Below are 21,711 nucleotides of genomic sequence, written 5' to 3'. Positions count from 1 at the left end.
CGTTTACGAGGGAGCAGAGGCAGATGACCAAAAACGAGTATTTAGTTTTGGACAGCGCCTCAATCTATTTTTTGTGGGTCTTCGACTGAAAAATAAGAATTTTCTTATAAAATTCATGAAGAAACTTGCAATGAACTTTTAGGTAGAATTCACAAACTAATTGTAATAAAGAGGGAGTTAATGAAGGAACTGCTAGTTCTATACTTGGAAAAATCCTTTCTGAATTTATAGTGATATCATTTGCCTCTAGAAAGCATACGTATCCCAAACAAGAATTTGATGGCCAATTTGCTTTCAAGAGATCCAAAGAACCGCCATAAATCCAAAAGATTTATATTCGGTTTCACTGATATTTTTATGTTACTTGGGTTGTAGTGTAGCTCAGAACCCGTATTGTTAAAAACAATTTGGATATTTGGTTCAAACTGTTTATCCACTTTTGATTAGATAGTAATCATTTACAAAATCTTTCTTGCATAATTGGAACATTAAGAATAATGTACAAAACTTCATGCATAAAATTTGATGAACGGTTGACACACACTGTAATGTCATTTCATCATAGTTTATAGTTACCAGATGCTCCAGAAAACTTTAACGTTATGACATATAATAAATAAATCATTAACATAACACATCTGGATACAGGAAGCGAGCCAAATTTCACTGAAAATAATCTCCGGTCGGCCTCCCGTAGCTGGTGAGCAACCATTGGAGCAATACAAGGGTCACAAGCCCAGATACAGATACAAGTGCAGATATATATTCCGCCACCCAAGATGCTCACGGCATCTTTCATTAAGTTCGGGACACGAAAACTGTATGTAAGGTTATAAAGCCTCACAGAGAACTTGTTATGGTGGTTTCTGATCTGTCGCGAAAAGAACTACTTAAGTTACCCACTCAGCACGGACCATTCGGGGCAAAGAGAGCCTCGGACATCATAAAAGTATGATTTCCATTAAAGAAGTACACTCGCGGCTTAAAAACAAAACAACAACGATACGGGTAATAGTGTTGCTATACATCTCGAACTTTTTGACGGCCGTCAAAAGTATCGAGATTTTTGCAGATCGATAATGCAGAATTATCGAAAAACAAGTTTTGCGACAATGATACGCCAAATCAATAAAACAACGATAAGTCGATGATTAGTCTTATAATCCAGCTAAATTTTGGTTCGAGAAAATGAGCATTTTTGCTATTTTAAATACAACGCCCATTACCCAAATAATCATTTGAACAATAACGATAAACCTTATAGTAAAAACATTATAGGTCATCACTTTACTATTACTTTAGAGCTTTTAGTAGAACTTGTTACTTCAGACTCTAGTTTAATTTAAAAACACTTCACTAATACTTCACTTTTGCAAAAGAAAATAAAAAATGAATAACTCTTTTAAAGAAAAACTAGAAAGGACGAGCAAATTCCTGAGTCGAGCACTTGACACTGAAGAAGTCTGTAAGTCACAGACGAAATAGGCCTATCTGTCCGAAGATAAGCACAGTAGTAGAATTAAAAGGAATTTGCTCGTCCTTTCTAGTTTTTCTTTAAAAGAGTTATTCATTTTTTATTTTCTTTTGCAAAAGTGAAGTATTAGTGAAGTGTTTTTAAATTAAACTAGAGTCTGAAATTATAGGTCACGTTTGAAAATTATTTTTTACAGAACTATGCTTCCTGGACCTGTAGGACGCTATACTGTATCAGTAATGTGGCAACAAACCATTGACAACGCTTGTAGATCTTCAGGTCTTTACTCGTGGAAGTTCTTGGAGGACCTTTTTTTGTAAGGAACTAATTTGCATAGATGTTCTATCTATGGACATTAGTTCCTTACAGAAATTTTTTTCATGGACCTGTAGGATGTACAACGTATTAGAAATGTAACAACAACCCATTCATTACGCTTGTAGATCTTAAGGCATTTATTCGTGAAAGTTTTGAAGGATTTAGATCATCTTTGGAAATTATTTCTCTTCAGAACTAGGCTCCCTGGTCTGTAGGACGCTACACTGTATCAGTAATGTAGCAACAAACCATAGATAAAGCTTGTAGATCTTCAGGTCTCTACTCGCGGAAGTTCCTATGGAAATTAGTTCCTCACAGAAAAATGTTACAACGTATTAGAAATGTAACCACAATCCATTGATTACGCTTTTAGACTTAAAGCCTTTACTCCTGGAAGTTCTTGGAGGTCCAAGATCATATTTGGAAAACATTTCTCTACAGAACTGTGCCCCCTGGACCTGTAGGACGGTGCAATGTGGCAACAAACCATGACGCTGTAATGTGGCAACAAAACCATTGATAACGCTTGTAGACCTTCAGGTCTTTACTCGTGGAAGCTCTTGGAGAACCTAGAACATCTTTGCAAATTAGTTCCTTACAGAAAAATGGTTCATGGACCTATAGGATGTTACAACGTATCAGTAATGTAACAACAAACTATTAATTACGCTTACAGATCTGAAGGCCTCTATTCGTGGGAGTTCTTGGAGGACCTAGATCATCTTTGGAAAGTAGTCCTCTACAGAACCATGCTTCATGGATCTGTAGCATGATGCATCGTATCATTCAAGTAAGAACAACCCATTGAGTACGCTTGTAAATCTTAAGGTCTTAAGGCTTTCGCCAAGCATTACCAGCATCGGCAGCCATGTTGGATATGAGTCTCAAAATTTCAAAGTGATAATTATCTGCCACCAAAGCGAATATTCGTATGAAAAAGTATCATCCCATATGCTCACTCGCAGTGATTGCGATGATACTTTTTCTGCTGCGTTGCTGCAGAATTGACAGTTTTTTATCACTTCAAAATGCGAGGCAAACAATCATTGAAAAGCAAAAAGTTAATGATTCGTTTGAAAACTTAGTGATGCAGTAAGACACCTTAAGGACCTAGCATATCTTTGGGAATGAATACTCTTCAGGGCAATGCTCAATGGACCTCTGGGATGTTACAACGCATCGGTAATGTAGGAAGAAACCATTGGCTATGTTTGTAGATCTTCAGGCCTTTACTCGTGGAAGTTCTTGGAGATCAAAATTGGAGGTCATGTTTGAAAATTATTTATTTACAGAACAATGCTCCATAGACCTGTAGGATGTTGCACCGTATCAGTAATGTTACAACAATCAATCAATTACGCTCGCAGATATTAAAGACTTTACTCGCGAAAGTTCTTGGGTGTCCTCGAACATCTTTCTCTACACCACCATGCTCCATGGACATGTGGGGGTCTCCTTGATCCTTCGCTACGTCCGTCTGAACAGTCCTTAATACCCCAAAATATCCTCTGCAATCTTCCTTGGAAACAGTATGCACTCTGCTCCCCATAACCCATCCCTTGTCCCCTTCCCTACTAATCACTAAATTCAACCCTTACTACTACCCCCTCCCCATCCTTATTAACTCTCTAAAATAATCATCGGATATCTGAAGGTGAGGACATTTCAAATATTTTCAGATTTCCCACTGTTTTCTTTTTACACGGGTTCTCGAATTAGCACGGTATTTTTTACACGGTTTCGCGAATTAACACGGTTTTTTTACACGGTACGTATCCCCCGTGTAAAAAAAGACCTTAGTGTACCTTAAGGACAGACTTGTTAGAATCCCAAAATGGTCGCCACAATGGCCGACTTTGGCACCTACTCACGATTTCGAGGGCACAAATCTCTTCGTAAACAAACCCAACACACCTGAGCTTCTGATTTTAAGCTAATTACAAGTGATTACAAAAAATTAACGATTTAAAACAGTCGAGGGACAATAAGGAAATAGTTTGGACACAATTCAAATTGTTGGAATCAGAGGATGAATAGAAGAAGGGAATATTTCTATTGGTAAATGGTAAAAAGACAGTTAAAAAGCGATAGAATGCAATTGGGTTACTGAAAAATAATCAAACGACAATCGGACGAATAGACAATGATTAAATGATGATAAGAAATTCGTCAGAGAACTACTAACATAAATGATAAGAAAATAGAACAGTTAGCTTATGATACGGGGATGATACGAAAACGATATGAAGACAATACATAAACCATAAGAAAATGAACTAGATACAATTAAAATACAATTGAAGTTTCTTTACGGCGGTAATGGTACCGCGTAAAAAAAAATGTCTTTCCAAAAAATGCCGTAAGAAAACCGCATAAAAAAGTCAAAAGGTTTCAGGGAGGTTTCAGAGGCGTATTAGGGGGTTCCAGATCGTTTCAGGGGCATTACATGGGGTTTGAGGGCGGAAGATTTCTAAGAATTTCGGGAAGTCTAAGAGGATTTACGGCGAGTTTAATAGACACTAAAGAGGCTGTAGCTGTAACGGTTGTCTCTAAAATCCGCCGAAAATCCTCATGAGCTACTTGAAATGCCTTCGAAATTCCCCTTAAGTTCCCTTTGAAATCCCTAAAAATGCCTCTGTAACTCCTCTATAACGTCTCTGAAACCTGCCGTAAATCATCTGAAACTTCCAGAAATGTTTCCGAAATCTTCCTATGCAATACCTCCTCAGACCTCCTCCTCTTCTTACTCTCTGAAACGTTCTGTAACCCCTTGAAACGTCTCTGAAAGGTCTTTAGAGCTGCTTGAAACATCCTGGAATCCCATGAAACCCCCAGAAATTCCCTTAAACGCATCTGAAACCTCCCAGAAACTCCATGCAAACCCTTTGAAACGCTTCTGAAACATCCTGGAATCGCCTTGAACTTCCTAGAACGCCTCTGAAACCTTCATATACACTGAAACGCTCTGTAACCCCTTGAAACGCTCCTGAAAGCCCCCTGAAACAGTCTGGAATCCCCTGAAACCCATTTTCTCATGTACCGTGACTATTATTACGCGGTCCGCGTAAAAAAATAGTGTAAACTATTGTTACAATATTTAAAATGCCGATTAATGACTGGACGGTAGATGATTAGACGGTTAATTGACAATCAGTGGAATGGTGTAATAAATCAGAGAATAATTCAAGTACGCGAATATAATCTTTTTTTTTTTAATTTCTTTTTTTATTGCTTTTTTTATTTTTTTATTTCTTTTTTTATTTATCATTAAAACGTTAAAATACTGTTGAATGACGATTACAGATGACTAGTCAAGGAATAAAATATAATCTGTTGAAAATAAGGCTAGAAAACATTAAAAATACAATCAGATGATTAAATTAAAAGAAATTTTTAAAATGAGCGAGAAAAATTGTGGCATGTGACTGTTGTCAACATGACGATACTATTGGATGACTATAAGAAGACGAATACTCGGCGACCAGAATACAATTAGTTGTGAATAAAAAGTTTGGTAAGCGATCAACGAACGTAACCATTAGAATAGGTTTGTGGTCCTACCAACCAAAATCGAGTAAATACAACTCGATCAGGCAAACTCAAAGAAAGATTAGAAATCTTGACGATAAACAAACTATTGAAAGACGATAAAAGACATATTTCAGCGATCAAACTATTATAAGATCATAAGTAGACGATTGAAAACAATCTAAAGAGATCAGACGATTCAGTAATGATCAAATGACGATCAGAAAATATTACTGCACAATTAAGGCGAGACAGACAAAATCAGAGGTGGAAATAAGCATAAATACAGGGCCGATCTCCACTGAAAACAGTCACGCTCAGGACTCAAAATCTGTGATTTCAACAGTTCGAAGAAGATGAAATTCCGTCAGCAACCTCAAAATAGCTTGTATGTTGACTAGTATCATAAACCATCATCCATGCAAATGTCTTTTCAGATTTTTCAGCCTGACATTTTGTATGTTTGTACTGTTATATGTATTTATGTCTATCTACAAAGTCTATGAAGCGTGAATGTTTGTATGGATGATGATTTACAATACTAATCAATTCGAGCTATTCAAGGGTGTTGTCAAACTTTGAACGCAATCAAACCGCTAGAAAGAGATTGTGACCCCTAACATGACTTTTTTGTATGGGAATCGGCTCTGTATTCATACTTATTTTCACCAATGTATATGTACGATCATAATAAAATATAATGAGTTGTCTGTCAGAATACCATTAGCAGATAAGAGGAAAATGCGCAAAATATAATCGGAGGATAGTAACAATAATGTACAAAAGCTTTAAAGACGAAAGGAAAATGATTAGTAGACGATAAAACACACTTGCATTATGATGAGAATACAAAAATACAGTTAGTTGACAGTAATAAGATTAAAAAACGATTAAAAAGACAATAAATGGACATAACCATTAATATAAGAGGAAAAAAAACATGAATTAATAAAAAAATGTGAGAACGATCGACTGTCATAACAGCATTAGCAGATAATCATATAAATAATAAAAATACTGGAAATGTCCATAGGAATACAACAGAATGTATTGCCAAAATACGGTGAAATGAATTAACCATCAAATATGTGATGTTTTTTCTTAGAAATTTTAATCCGAGTATTCATCCCTACAACTGGTCTCTTATATGTATGTATGGTAGAATACCAACAAAACTAACATATAAAATCGTAAAATCAATCATTCCAAAATTACACAACAGCCAACAACACAATGTACCAGGTGCGAAAGTCACGTGTCTCATTAGCATGCGTTACTAAATAACAAAATATGTATACATATGTATAAAACGCAATTAGGGAGGCGGTATCTTCCTCCGCGACCGCTGCTATTCCACAAAGTCATAATTTATTGGTTTCGGTTCGCAGGAAATAAACCAAAGAGTCCCATTCATACCTCAAACCGGAACACACTGCCTGTTGGCGAACCAACGCGACACCACAAACATACAGTACGACGCACCGCTATGTAAGCTAAGCCGAAGCCAAGTTCGACGAAAATCTATATGTACCTACCTACATACGACAACAGAGTGCAGAGAACGAGCCAAATCAGAAAGTAAACAAAGAATCAGTCGACCCATTCCCGCATGTATCGGAGGAGCTGGGAACCACCGGTGAAAAAGCGGATGAATGGGAAAAAAATGTCACCGGTCTGGAGGAAAAAACATATACTTTACTCCTATGACAATGAAAATGGAATTGTTGACGTAGGACTACGCTCTGAAATGCAAAGTGCTTCGAATTAACAACTTCTGAAGGTTGTCTTAAAATGTTTGTCTACGTTGTTTGTACACAGCCCCTTAGGAGTGTAAAACGCGATATCCGTAAAAACGGATCTGTCTGAAAGGGTACTTGAGTAGTATTTTCACAAATATATTTTCAGTTTTTGTTCAGTTTTTCTCTCGTTCATAAAAAAGGAACTTACTAGAATAACTCACAACCTTGTTTACATTGTTAAACACAGTTAAGCGTTTCAGTCTCCTAAGCGCAAAACGATTACATGTTCTCAGTTTCCAACGTTTCGATACTTGTTGGATCTTCTTCAGGGGCTCTAATATAAAAAAATCCTTGGAGAAGATGAAAGAATCATCGAAACGTTAGAAATAGCAAACGTTGGTTTTAATTCGTCAGAGTCTGAAATTCCACAACCATTCCGAACATTTCAAGCTTTCAGTTGAGTCACAAGTAGTCCTACGTCAAAACGCGAAGAACCCCAACCATTGGGACCCCTTTTTGTGTATTTTTGAACGTTTATTTGCTTCCATAAATCAAGGGGACGCGCACGAGCAAACACGTTTACCACGGCGGGAAGTGAAAAACATCTTCACGGAAGTAGAAGAAGAGCAGCTCTCAGAAGTCCTCTGGCCGCCGACCTCGGTAGTATGTAGGATTCAAAATCAACCAGGTGCGACAGCCGGTTTTTTCACTTTATTCGGGTCACTGTAATTCGGTGCGTTTTGCGGAACGCACGCGGTGTGAAATTCTATTTGCATAAAATCTGCGCACGGTGATGATGAGAAATGGTTGGAAACTAACGAGGCGATTATCAAGCGGAAAAAAACGGACCTAAGAGTAACACCTACCTTGACTAGGAACGAGTTCATCCATTTTGTGAACGTCTTCTTCTGGATGTGCAACCGTTCCTCCTGCAGGGTCTTGATGCGTTCGTTCTCGAACTTGAAGATGCCCTCGCGTTGCGTCATGTTGGAGCGTTGCTGTACCTGGCTTGCGTAGCCTCCTGGCTCATACTGTGAACCTATAGGGAAAGCGGAGAGGAAAACGAATGCAAAGGATTAGTTCAACTGTGTGTGCTTGGTAAAAAACAATAATTTCTTCAGTAGCTAAAAGATAACGAAAGTAACAACAAAATGGAACGAGCTCACCAAACATTTTATCCAAATAAATCAATTTCAGCACGATATTCAGATGAACGTGCACATCAAAACTAAGAGAAAAAAAAACAAATTCACATCACAGATAAGCATTTGATTGTATTTGGATTAGTTTCGACTTGAATTTGGATTTGGATTCGATTTGGATTGGATTCGGATTTGGATTGGTTTTGGATTAGATTTGGATTGGATTTGGATTGGTTATGTATTGGATTTGGATTGGATTTAGATTTAATTGGATTTGGGTTGGATTTGGACTGGATTTGGATTGGGTTTGCATTGGATTTGGATTGGATTTGGATTGGATTTGGATTAGATTTGGATTGGATTTGGATTGGATTTGGATTGGATTTGGATTAGATTTGGATTGGATTTGGATTGGATTTGGATTGGATTTGGATTGGATTTGGATTAGATTTGGATTGGATTTGGATTTTATTTGGATTGGATTTGGATTGAATTTGGATTGGATTGGGTTTGGATTGGATTTGGATTGGATTTGGATTGGATTTGGATTGGATTTGGATTGGATTTGGATTGGATTTGGATTGGATTTGGATTGGATTTGGATTGGATTTGGATTGGATTTGGATTGGATTTGGATTGGATTTGGATTGGATTTGGATGGGATTTGGATTGGATTTGGATTGGATTTGGATTGGATTTGGATTGGATTTGGATTGGATTTGGATTGGATTTGGATTGGATTTGGATTGGATTTGGATTGGATTTGGATTGGATTTGGATTGGATTTGGATTGGATTTGGATTGGATTTGGATTGGATTTGGATTGGATTTGGATTGGATTTGGATTAGATTTGGATTGGATTTGGATTGGATTTGGATTGGATTTGGATTGGATTTGGATTGGATTTGGATTGGATTTGGATTGGATTTGGATTGGATTTGGATTGGATTTAGATTGGATTTGGATTGGATTTGGTTTAGAGTGGATTTGGTTTAGAGTGGATTGGATTTGGATTGGATTGGATTTGGATTGGATTTGGATTGGATTTAGATTGGATTTGGATTGGATTTGGATTGGATTTGGATTGGATTTGGATTGGATTTGGATTGGATTTGGATTGGATTTGGATTGGATTTGGATTGGATTTGGATTGGATTTGGATTGGATTTGGATTAGATTTGGATTGGATTTGGATTGGATTTGGATTGGATTTGGATTGGATTTGGATTGGATTTGAATTGGATTTGGATTGGATTTGGATTTGATTTGGATTGGATTTGGATTAGATTTGGATTGGATTTGGATAGGATTTGGATTGGATTTGGATTGGATTTGGATTGGATTTGGATTGGATTTGGATTGGATTTGGATTGGATTGGATTTGGATTGGATTTGGATTGAATTTGGATTGGATTTGGATTGCATTTGAAATGGATTTGAATTTGATTTGGATGCATTTGGATTGCATTTAGATTGGATTTGAATTAGATTTAGATTGGGTGTGGATTGAATTTGGATTGCGTTTGGATTGGATTTGGATTGTTTTTATTGATTTATTTGGATTGGATTAAGATTGGACTTAGATTGGAGTAGGATTGCTTTTCGATTGAAGTGATCATATAAGTCCAATTAGTTTTAGAGTGGTTTTAAGCCAAGATCATTTTGTTTTATTTTAGTATTGAGATTTATGATAAAGCCAAAATTATGTTATTTTGGTTTTTTTGTAGCTTTAAGGATCTTCTCAAAGTGTTTTTAAAACGATTTTACTTGGATTCGAAATAATTTTAATTCCAAACCTTTTAATGACCAATTAGTTTTAAGGAGATTCTGAGAACCATATTTTATTTTGATTTGATCATAGTTCTAAGAACCTTTATTACCGAACAATCAATATTTTGAAAGGAAATTTGAGATATTGTTTCTGTAAGTGTTACGAAAAAGGGAAAGTCTTTTTCTATCTACAAGATGTAGATAAATCACCAGCAAATTAATATTGGAAATGTCACCACTTCACGCTGCATTTCAACATCACGAACTACCTCAGAGATTGCTCACCATTTCCGTTAATGAGGAATCTGATTACCTATGTACGCTTTCGCAGAAAATTTCTCACCAATCTAGCCTCACTAGCCTCATTGGCCCAAGCCCAAGCAGCCATGCTACTTTGTAAAAGTCAACTGCTGACGCAAACCACCGCGCCACGATGATGTTTGTCATTTGGCGTCACCATCGGCCGGCGTCCGTCCTCGGGTACCTACGACATGGAAGTGGATTTTAATCCACAGATCGGCACGATTCTACCTAGGCAGAGATAAGGAGGGCCACACACTGTGCAAATACCCACGGCAGTGCGAAAAACTGTAACTGGTTTACCGCTGAACGGGCGAAGAGTGCATGTGGAATGTTCGATAAGGTTGGATTCTCTCTTTCTGCAAACCGATAATAACTTTTTTAATGTTTTTTTTTTCAAAAATTTCCATAAAAAAGTTTGGTTTTGTCTCAAAAGTTCAGCTTATACACAATTTTAGACAGTTGAGCTGTGTATGGTTTGTTTACAATTCAAGAATGGATTTATTCACATGTAAACTGCATTAATTCCACTCGAGAATTTCGACATTTGAGACATTTGTACTTCTTTCAGAAGGAATCTCCCTTTTCTTATTGGAAATGGTCCCGCTCAAAATTTTCGAGTCGAATGAATGTACTGAGCCTATGGACTTATCCACCGATGAACATAATTCACTCGGTCCGAGAAATTTGACACTGGAACGGGGAATTGGACAAATTCTGATTAGAAATGGTTCCACTCTAATGTCAAAAGACCGAGTGAATTCGGTTCATCGGTGGATAAGTCCATGGACTTATCAACCTATGAACAGAATTCACTCGATCTTAGAGTTTTGACGCTAGAGCAGGGTCATTTCCAATCTCAGAATTGGATGATACTGATTGGAAATGGTACCGATTTAGTGAAACAATTCTCGAACCCAGTGAATTAGGTTCATCAATGAAAAAGTCCATGGACCGGTAAACCGAATTCACTCGATCCAATTTTTTTTTAAATTAAATAGAATGTGGAAGACTCTGGTGGGAAACGACCCTGCCCTAGTGTCAAAATTCTCGAATCCAGCGAATTTAATTCACCGGTGTGGTTCAGTCCACGCTGTGACGAATGATATGGTTCACTAATTTGAAGCGTTCACATTGCCACCTAGACTATACGGTCTCGCTCAAAACTCAAACGAGTAAAACTTGACTTATCCACCGATGAATGGAATTCACTCGATCCGAGAATTTTGACACTAGAGTGGAATGCTTCTGATTGGAAATTATTCCGTTCTAATGTCAAAATTCTCGGACCGAGTGAATTCGGTTCACCAATAGACGAGTGCACCGATGATTTGAATTCATCGCGGTCCGAGAATTTTGACACTAGAGCGAGGCCGCTTCCAATCAGAAGTGCACAGTTTCCAATCAGAATTGAACAATTCTGGTTGGGAATGGCCTCGCTCTAGTGTCAAAATTCTCGGACCGCGATGAATTCAGTTCATCGGTGCACTCGTTTATGGGAAAGTGCATACCGCGTTGTTCGGATGAACCGAAATTAATTTCTTCACTCTCACCTGCAGTTCATCAATGTTGTGTTGTCTTAATTCATAATACGGATGTAAACATGAAATTCGTATTATTGAGATGATTACCCGACATGGAGCATTGGACCACACACTCAGACAAGATTAGTTCGTACGATTTTACTGTTATTATTTAACACTATTATGAAAAGGCTAGATTTGTCCTCGCAGATAAGCGAGCAATAATCACCTGCATGTGTTCCTACCTACACCATGGACCACGGATTATAGCTAAGTAATTGCGGTAGTAATTAGATGCCGTATTATTGCAAACGGGATTGCAAAGATTGCACAGCCAAGAAAGATAATCAGAGCAAATGTTTTGAAAGAAGCTTCAAAGCAAGCGACGATGGTCCAATGCTGATTGTTTTACTTATTCATCTCAAAGCAAAGATTATAATCTATATACATGTATATAGATGTATAGTATATAATGTATACATAAAATCAGCTCGAAATCAAATAAGAAGCGACTGTATGGGATTTCTACCGATTTGCAGTCAACAGCATTCAAACAGTTCCTAATTACCCTAGTCATCTAGTCACGTACCTACCGGTTGAGCGGTCGTAAACTTTTTCTCAAGTAACTAATGATGCACAAAATATCTGTTTACCTATATGGCACCTTCTGCGTCATGATATGGGCCTGTGTGACCTTCACTGAGAGTAGCACTCTCGGTTTGTGTTTGGACAAACAACCTTGATTACTCAGCCACAGTCATCTAGGGAGGTAATGAAATCGAGCTTTGTCAACAAACAACTTCTTTATTCACAGCAGCAGCTAGCGGAGATAACGTGTTTGTAACGGTTCATCTCAGGTGTACGAATTAAATTATTTTTTTTTTGTGGCGCTGTCCTGTAAAGTTAACCTTACAGCTTTGTACGTATAACTCTGAAGCGTGTTAACATATTCAGATAAGTCTGTTGACTGAACCTTTTGCTATCAGTGACGCAGTTGAGGTTTTAGTCGAATTTGTAGATCTACTGGAGATGAGTGAGCTTGAGCTTGGGAGCCAAATTGACCGCTCGTATATGCTACTCCAGTATCGCCAGACCAGTTACACTCACACAAGGAACCGACGAGATACCTGCCCGGCACTAAGCAGGCATCTTCAGTATGTGAGCGTTGGTGATCTTCTATTTTTAGGCGACAATGGCGCCTGCCACGTCAGGTTGCAGGTCAATGTGGGAAAGGGGAAGGATCGCACTCGTTTGTATTCATATCAGACCAAATTTACCTCTGCGTCTGCACAAATTCATGCGGATGTGGTTGGTTGGCGGAGGGTTCACACATTGGTGCGTGGATGCCACTCGTAATGGGATAGAATTGTGTGTTTTATTATTCTGAAAATGTGCGACGAAGTTCGCATGATTGCATAACTCGTAGGCGTTATCTGATAGACAGACACTGTGCTGTAAAAGTTTTGAAGAAAGGAAACGTTTTTTTAACCTGTTTTTGGTTCTAGCGATAGCTACGAACGATCATATGACTATACATGACTTACAAATCAATTCGATGATTACGACGGTTACGAATCAATTTGATGTTTACTGTCAAATGTCGCTTCACTGCACAGCATGACAACCTTCATGGTATCTGCTAGAGAGGAAGTGTTAGACATAACGCTTTGCTCTAGTAGAATTAGTCACGAGCTGACCAAATGGCACGTGTCAGATGAAGAATCTTTATCTGACCATCGCTACATCTTTTTTGAACTTTTAAATGTTACTTCGCAAACATTGCGTTTCAGGAATTCCCGGTCAACAAACTGGGATCTTTTTACTGATTTGGTTGCGGCCAAATTTCATGGATACTCACCATCCATTGGCACTCCAAGTGATTTAGATGATGACGTTGATACCACAACGACCTTCATTTTGGAAGCTTTTGAAGAAGCATGCCCTCTACGGTCTGTGAAGACCACAAGAGGAACCCCTTGGTGGAACTCCGATCTGGCGAAGCTCAGGAAACAATGTAGAAAGAGTTGGAACAGACGACGTTCGGCTGGATCGGAGGCTTTCAGGTCGGCTCGCAAGGCCTACCAGAAAGCTCTTCGGTCTGCTGAACGATCCGGCTGGAAAAACCTTTGTACAAATGTTTCCAGTTTGAGTGAAGTCAGTCGGTTAAATAAAGTCCTTGCGAAATCTAAGGATTTACAAGTGAACGAACTTCGTTTGCCAAATGGCGATCTGATTTCTTCTGATGAGGAAGTTCTGGAATGCTTATTCAGCACACACTTACATCTTCGGATGAACCTGATGTCTTTTCTTGTAGTTACGATTCCCTGGCTTTGGCTCGGAGTATTGTAACTATAGAATCGATTGAGTGGGCACTTAACAGCTTTGCTCCTTTCAAATCTCCTGGGGCAGATGGGATTTATCCTATTTTGCTTCAGAAGGGATTTGATCGTTTCAAACATGTTTTGAAAAAAATACATGTGTGCAGTTTTGCTACAGGGTATATTCCCAAATCCTGGCGGGATATTACTGTGAAGTTTATCCCGAAAGTGGGTCGTGCGTCGTATGAAGAAGCAAAGAGTTTCAGACCTATCAGTTTGACCTCTTTTCTTCTTAAATGCTTAGAACGCATTGTGGATCATCATATCCGTGATGTTCATCTGGCCAACGTGCCTCTTCATGTGAACCAACATGTCTACCAATCTGGTAAGTCCACTGTGACTCTTTTACACAAGGTTGTTTACGACATCGAGAAAGCATTCTCTCAAAAGCAATCTTGTTTGGGTGTTTTCTTAGATATCGAGGGTGCCTTTGACAATGTGCCTTTCGATGGAAGCCGCACGGAGTCAAAAACCGATATCTCTTCTCGACATTGCGTCTAGCAGGGATTGGGAAATTGAGTGTTTGTGGATGCCCTCAAGGGGAAGTCTTGTCACCGCTTTTGTGAAATCTCGTAGCAGATACGCTATTGAGGCAACTCAATAATAGCGGTTTTCCTAGTTATGGTTTTGCCGACGACTACCTAACATTGTTAGTTGGTATGTGCATCAGCACCCTTTTCGACCTGATGCAAAGCGCCCTTCAGGTAGTTGAGGGTTGGTGTCGCAAATATGGTTAATCCGAGTAAAACATCTATTGTTCTTTTTACGGAAAGGCGAAACCGTAATGGCGTTCGACCTTTGCGTCTCTTTGATCCTGAAATCGATTTGACTGAACAGGTAAAGTGCGTTGGAGTCATTCTTGATTCCAAGCTTTCCTGGACACCTCTCATTGAGTTCAGAATCAAGAAAGCTTGTATGGCCTTCGGGCAATGCCGACGAACCATTGGTACAACTTGGGGTCTTAAACCCAAGTATATCAAATGGATCTACACAACTGTTGTTCGGCCAATATTGGCCTATGGATGTCTTGTGTGGTGGCAAAAGGGCGAAATGAGAACGGTCCAATCAAAGTTAGGCCATCTCCAAAGGATGTGCTTAATGGCGATGTCTGGAGCGATCTCTTCAACTCCCACGGCAGCGCTCCAAGTTCTCTTTGACGTTGCTCCACTACACATTCATCTCAAACAAGAAGCACTTTCTTGCACTTACCCGTTACGGGTACTCGGTCTACTAGAGGAAACTCCTGTGAACCGCACATCAACACACACCTCGTTGTTTCCACTTTTGGTGAATTGGGACAACATTGTCCTTGCTCCAAGTGATCTTACAATTGCTTGTAATTTCCCATTTAGGACATTTTCCACGAAATTCCCTTCCCGGGATGAGTGGACATATGGCTATCTGGAGAGAAGTATTTCAGACGGCATCGTATGTTACACTGATGGCTCCCTTCTCGAAGGTCGAGCAGGTGCTGGTGTTTATTTTCGTGAGCTAAGGCTGCATCAGTCTTACTCACTTGGTAGACACTGCACCGTTTTTCAGGCCGAAATCTTTGCGCTTATGTGCGGAGTGCAATCAGCACTTCAGCAGCACGTAATGAGCAAAGTAATACATATACTTCTGTTCAGATAGCCAGGCTGCTATTAAAGCACTTTCTTCGGCCAACTCCAGGTCGAAGATAGTTATCGCTTGTCGAACTCAAATCGAGGAGCTGAATTCAGCAAACGCTGTTCACCTTGTATGGGTGCCTGGTCATTCTTCCATCGCTGGAAATGAATTGGCAGATGAGTTAGCTCGCACTGGAGCATCACATGACTTCATTGGCCCTGAGCCAGCTATTCCGATATCGAAGTGTTGGGTAAAGCTTCAGATTCACACCTGGGCTGCTACTCAACACAGACAATACTGGAACAGTTTGGAGTCATGTCGTCAAACCCAATAGTATTGTACTGAGCCATCTCCAAGGGTGGCGAAGTATCTTACAAATCTGTCAAAGCAGAATTGCAGCATTCTGGTCAAAGCATTGACTGGCCACTGCCAACTCAGCTATCATATGGGGAATATTCAGCAAGCTGATTCATTTGTATGTGCTAGCTGTGAATCCGATTATGGAACTTCGTATCATTTGATATGTAACTGTCCAGTTTCTGCGCAACTGCGTTTCCGAGTATTCGGAAAACACTTATTAAGTGAAACTGACTCCAGAGACCTGAATATTCACGATATTCTGTTGTTCTTAATCCGCTGTGGTAAAGAGCTATAGGCTCCCTTACGCTTTATGCGTTATTACAGTGCCCTTTTCAGGGCGCTGTTTGAACCCATTGTGGTACGATTATGCTATTTCCCTACCTGTCCTTATCCCCATCTTTATCCTTATTTCCTTCCTTTTCCCTCAGGTAGATGATGAAATAGGCTATTATTTTGGCGATGGCACAAATGTCCCAAATGGAGGATAACGTGCCTCTGGAGCCGGCCTTCTGATACCTGATAGTGAAAGTTACCAAACCGTCCAAAAGTTCGGGCAACCGTGCCAAAATCTACACTTCTGAAGTGACGCTAAGCGTGTTGTGTAGGATAATGCTTCTAATCCAAATACCTGCTGCAGACTGGTTGTCTCCAGTGTTCCAGCCTAGGTAGTGAATGGATAATCCTTTCAGGTGGATCGTTATCACCGGAAACTCCAAACTCAAGTCTGCTTTGGAACGTTTTCGAGGTCAAACGTCTTACTAGGAGTTTAGATACTCAATCTTGCTCGACGACGCGACGTTTTCCCCCAAAACTTATCTAATCGAGAGCGTACGGATTACGTTGGATAGAGACTTTTGCAAATTGCATTCCGTCACATTCATCGGCCGCCCGAAAAAAATAAACATCGTAAAACAATTTGCAGGAGGAATACGAACATCTTAGAAATGCCAGTAGCAAGGGCGTAGCCAGAGGGGGGCAGGGGGGGGGGCACGGGGGAATACGAACATCTTAAGCCGCCAGATTTTTTTTTAATTCGAGCCGACTCAAAGATTATGAATAATTCAAGAGTTCCAGAAAAAAAATATAAAAAAAAACTATTCTCTAGACTATTTTAATAATTGAGGTTTTTATCCACAATTATCAAATCTTTTTTTCTTGAGAATCACAGGAAATTTCGCCAAGTGTTTCTCCAAGAGATCCACTTCAATCTTATCGTAGAATTTAACGGAATCACAAGCTTGAGTGAATGGATCAATTTTGTGATGTTTATTCATGGAATACAAAAACAACATGCCCAATTTCCGGTAGGGAAAAACTTTGTAGAATTATATGCTGCTATAGAGTGCAGTTACAGGGACAGGCAGACAAAATGATCGGGACAGGCAAAAATTTCAGTTGTTAAAAAAGTGGTAAAATAGCTGTAACATTTTGAAAAATGCATCAAAAAATCAAAAAATTTTTACTGGAAGTTGATCAACTAGTTGTGTATCAATGGTCAAAATTTGGGAAAGATCGGGCTATTCTACATGAAGTTATGAAAATTCTAGAAGAAGTTAAAATTATTTGATAGCCAACTTTGAACTGTTATGTCTCCGGATTCAATGATCCGAATGCAAAGAAATTTTGAGCGTTTATGACTCATATAATGAGCTTTGAAAAAAGTTTGACTAAACTTGAAATTATTAATAAGGAAAAAAATAACAGCAATTTCATTTATTTTATGATTTTTTTAGTAAATTGGTCTAATTTTAATATGCTTCCCAATACTTTTTTAATTTATTGCCGATTATTTTGTTACTTCCTCTCAAAACATATGCATATAGATGTCAGCTAGAGGGAATTTACCAATAATTACCACTTCGAATTTTGAAGCGATGATGAAAATTTCGATAATTTGATGTTATATCAGAAAAATAGTCTTAACGCTATAATTTTCTTCCGTGTTAACAATTTTAGGTAATGTCAAAAGTATTTGGAAGCTTATTATATAAGTCATACACGCTCATAATTTCATTGCATTTGGCTCAATGAATCCGGAGATGTAACAGTTCAAAGTTGGCTATCGGATAATTATGACATTTTCTAGAATCTTTCTAACTTCATGTAGAATAGCCCAATCTTTCCCAAATTTTGACCATTGATACACACTAGTTTATCAACTATCAACCATTTTTTGAAAAGTGAAAACTTTGCCTGTCCCGATCATTTTGTCTACCCCCTGTATGTGCCACTGCTACACGAATTTTCACTTGTATTCAATTCAAACAAACGTCATGCTAAGAGAATACATAATACCTGAGATTTCTTTACAAATTCTTTCAAAGACATCTCCAGAAATTCCTTTGGGAATTTATTCAGGATCTTCTCCAGGGATTCTTTCAGAAATTCCTCAAGGAACATGTCCAGGAGTTTCTCTTTCGTGAATTCTTCCATGGACATCTTGCAAGATTCAGATAGTTTTTTTTTCAGGGTTTGTTCCAAGAATTCAAGAATTCCTCGCACGATTCCTTCAGATTGTTTTACAGATACTTCTGCAAGGATACATCGATGAATTCCTTCAGGAATTTTCCATAGCTTCCTTCAGTGATTCTAGCATGGATTGCTCCAGAGAGTTTTTCAAGAATTCCTCTAAGAGTTTCCCCAGCCATTCCTCCGGAAATTTCTCCTGGAATATCTTTAGAAGTTGCTAAAGTGATTGTTCCAGTGCTTTTTTCGATGATTCCTCCAGGAATTTCCAGGAGTTCCTTAAATCATTGTACTAAACACTCTTTTGGGAGTCCGTCCAAAGATTCCAACTGTAATTCGTCCAAAAATTATTGCAGACATGGATGCCTTCCTTTTTTTTCTACAGAAATTCTTCCAGGAATTTGTTAAGAAAGCTTTCCTGGGATTTCCCAAAGGAATTCCTCATGGGATTGCTTCCGGGAAATTCCTTCAGGAGTTCTTCTTGGAATTCTTTCAGGAACTCTTCTAAAAATTAATACAATGCTTCCTCCAGGAACTGTTTTGGAATTCCCTAAGGAATGCCTCTAGGAATTGCTTCCAGGATTTCTCCTGGGATTCCTCCATGAATTTCTTCAGAGATTCCTCTAAGAATTATTCCAGGGATCCTCTGAGAATTGTTGCAGTGATTCCCCTAAAAATTCATCCAAGGATTAATTCAGTAATGCGTATAGAGATTTCTCCAGAAATTCCTCCAGCCTTCTAGAGATTTCTCCAGGAGTATTTCTAGAGATTCATCCGTTAATATCTACGAGCATTCTTCTAGGATATCCTCCAGGGATTCCTCCAAGAATTTCTGCAGGGCTTATCTCGGGACTTCCTTCTGTGATTCTCTCTGGAGCAACTTATTTTAAAACATCCTCCAGGAACTATTTTTAGGGTTCCTCCAGCAATTCCTTCTAGTATTTTTAAGGAACTTTTCCAGGAATTGATTCAGTAATTCCTACAGGAACTGCTAAGGGATTCCCTTAGTAATTCCTTTTGAAATTGCTTCCGGGATTCCTTCTGGAGTTTCTTCATAAACTCTTCTATGGATCCCACCCGAATTTGTTAAAGAATTCCATCTGCGATTTCTTCAGGAATTATTTCTGGTATTCCTATACGAATTCCCTAAGAGATTCATCCACGAATTTCTTCAGGAATTCCTCTAGGAATTACTCCAGGAAATCCTTCAGGAATTCCATCAGAAATCTTCCAGGATTTTTTTTCTAGCAATACCTTCTGGATTTTTTCCAGAAATTCCGCCAAGAAGTCTTCCAGTATTTCCTCCAGGGATTGCTACACGCATTCCTCCAGGAATTGCACTAAAAACTTCTCCAGGAACTTTTTTAGTTATTTTTCCAGGGATTTCTTCAGAAATTCGATCGGGGATTTCTCCAGGAATTCCTCCAGAGATTTCTCCAGAAATCCCTCCGGGAATTTCTCAGGGGATTTCTTCAGAAATTTCTCCCAGAGCTCCTCTGGAGATTCCCCCAGACATTCATCCAGAAATTGTTGAAGGAATTCCTACTGAGATTCCTCCTGAAATTCCTTCCAGGATTCTGCCAGCAATTCCCAACGAAGAACCTCTAGCAATTCCTCCAGGCATTCCTCCAGGATTTTATCAAGGAATTTCTTCAAGAACTATTCCAGGAAATTTTCCAGGAATTACCCCAAGAATTTCTTCAGGAATTCCTCCAGCAATTTCTCTAGGAATCGATCCAGGAATTGCTCCTGGACATCCTTCAGAAATTATGTCAACAATTTCTCTAGGAATTTTTCCACAAAATCTTCTGGTGATTTTTTCCAGAAATTCTTCCAGGAAATTCTCCAGGAATACCCTTAAAAAGTTTTCAGGGATTCCTTAAGGAAATCCTAAGAAGATTCCTGCAGGAAATCCTCTAGGGATTTCTTCAGAAATCCTTCCAGGAAATTGCTGGAGGAATACCATCAGTATTTTTTCAGGGATTCCCCGGGGGACTTCTTAACAAACTTCTTCTAGGATTCCACCAAGGATTTCTTCAGGAATTACTTCGAGGATTTATCCTAGAATTTCTCCAGAAATTCCGCTAGGAATTTCTATACGATTTTCTCAAGGGATTTTTTCAGAGATAGAAAAATAATAGAATAGAAATTTCCCAGGATTTCTCTAGAAATTCATCCAATAATTCTTCCAAAAATATATCTTAAGATTCCTCCAGAAATTCTCAAAGAAATACCTCTAGTAATTCCTTTAGGTATTCCTCCAGGATTTTATCCAGGAATTTCTCCTGGAATAACCCCAGGAATTTCTTTAGGAATTTCTCCAGGAATTGCTCCTGAACATCTTTCAGAAATTATGTCAGCAATTCCTCTAGGTATTTCTCCTGGCATTTCTCCCGAGATCTCCATTAGGAATTGCTTAAGTGATTCCTCCAGAGATTTCTCCATGAAAAATCTCTTCAGGAAATTATTTGAAGATTCCGTCAGGAAATCCTATAGAAGTTTCTCCAAAGATTCTTTCAGGAAATTCTTAAGGGATTTCTTCAGAAATTCTTCTAGAATTTTCTCCAGGAATACCTTCAGAAATTTTTCAGGGATTCCTCCAGGTATTCCACCAGGGATTCCTCCAAAGATTCCTCAGGGATTTCTTCACAAATTTCTTCAAGGAAACCCCCAGGGATTCCTTCAGGAATTTCTTCGAGAATTTCTCCAGGAACTCCACCAGCAATTCCGCCAGGGATTCAGTCATAAATAGAAAAATATCAGAAATAGGAACAGAAATCTCTCAGAATTCTTCTGGAGATTCCTCTAGATATTCATCCAGTAATTATTTCAAGAATTCCTCTAGAGATTCCTCCAGAAATTTCCACAGGAATACCACTAGGAACTCCTCCATTTATTCCTCCGGGATGTTATCTGGGAATTTCCCCAGGAACTTTTCCAGAAATACCTCCAGGAAATACTCCAGGAATTTCTTCCGGAATACTCCTGGCATCCTTCAGGAATTATGTCAGCAATTCATCCTAGAATTCTTCCTGGAAATCCTCTAGGGATTACTTCAGAGATTCTTCCAGGAAATTCTCCAGGAATACTTTCAATAAATTTTC

The 21,711-nt window shown here is 38.7% G+C and overlaps 1 protein-coding gene across 6 annotated transcripts in view; it reads right to left on the bottom strand.

Annotated features, from left to right (window-relative positions):
- The window catches only part of LOC109418319 (spectrin beta chain, non-erythrocytic 5), a 289,495-nt gene that overhangs the window by 106,749 nt on the left and 161,035 nt on the right, over window positions 1–21,711 (bottom strand). For all 6 annotated transcript variants that reach the window (XM_062860375.1, XM_029864202.2, XM_029864214.2 and 3 more), the window contains one exon: window positions 7,926–8,098. In XM_062860375.1, coding sequence (XP_062716359.1) covers window positions 7,926–8,045 — 120 coding nt within the window. In that variant the 5' untranslated portion in view covers window positions 8,046–8,098. The remainder of the gene's footprint in view (window positions 1–7,925; window positions 8,099–21,711) is intronic.

This window comes from Aedes albopictus, chromosome 3, assembly GCF_035046485.1.
Source record: "Aedes albopictus strain Foshan chromosome 3, AalbF5, whole genome shotgun sequence".
Lineage (NCBI taxonomy): Eukaryota > Metazoa > Arthropoda > Insecta > Diptera > Culicidae > Aedes > Aedes albopictus.
Note: the sequence above shows the minus strand (reverse complement) of the source record. Positions and strands in the feature narration are given on the sequence as shown.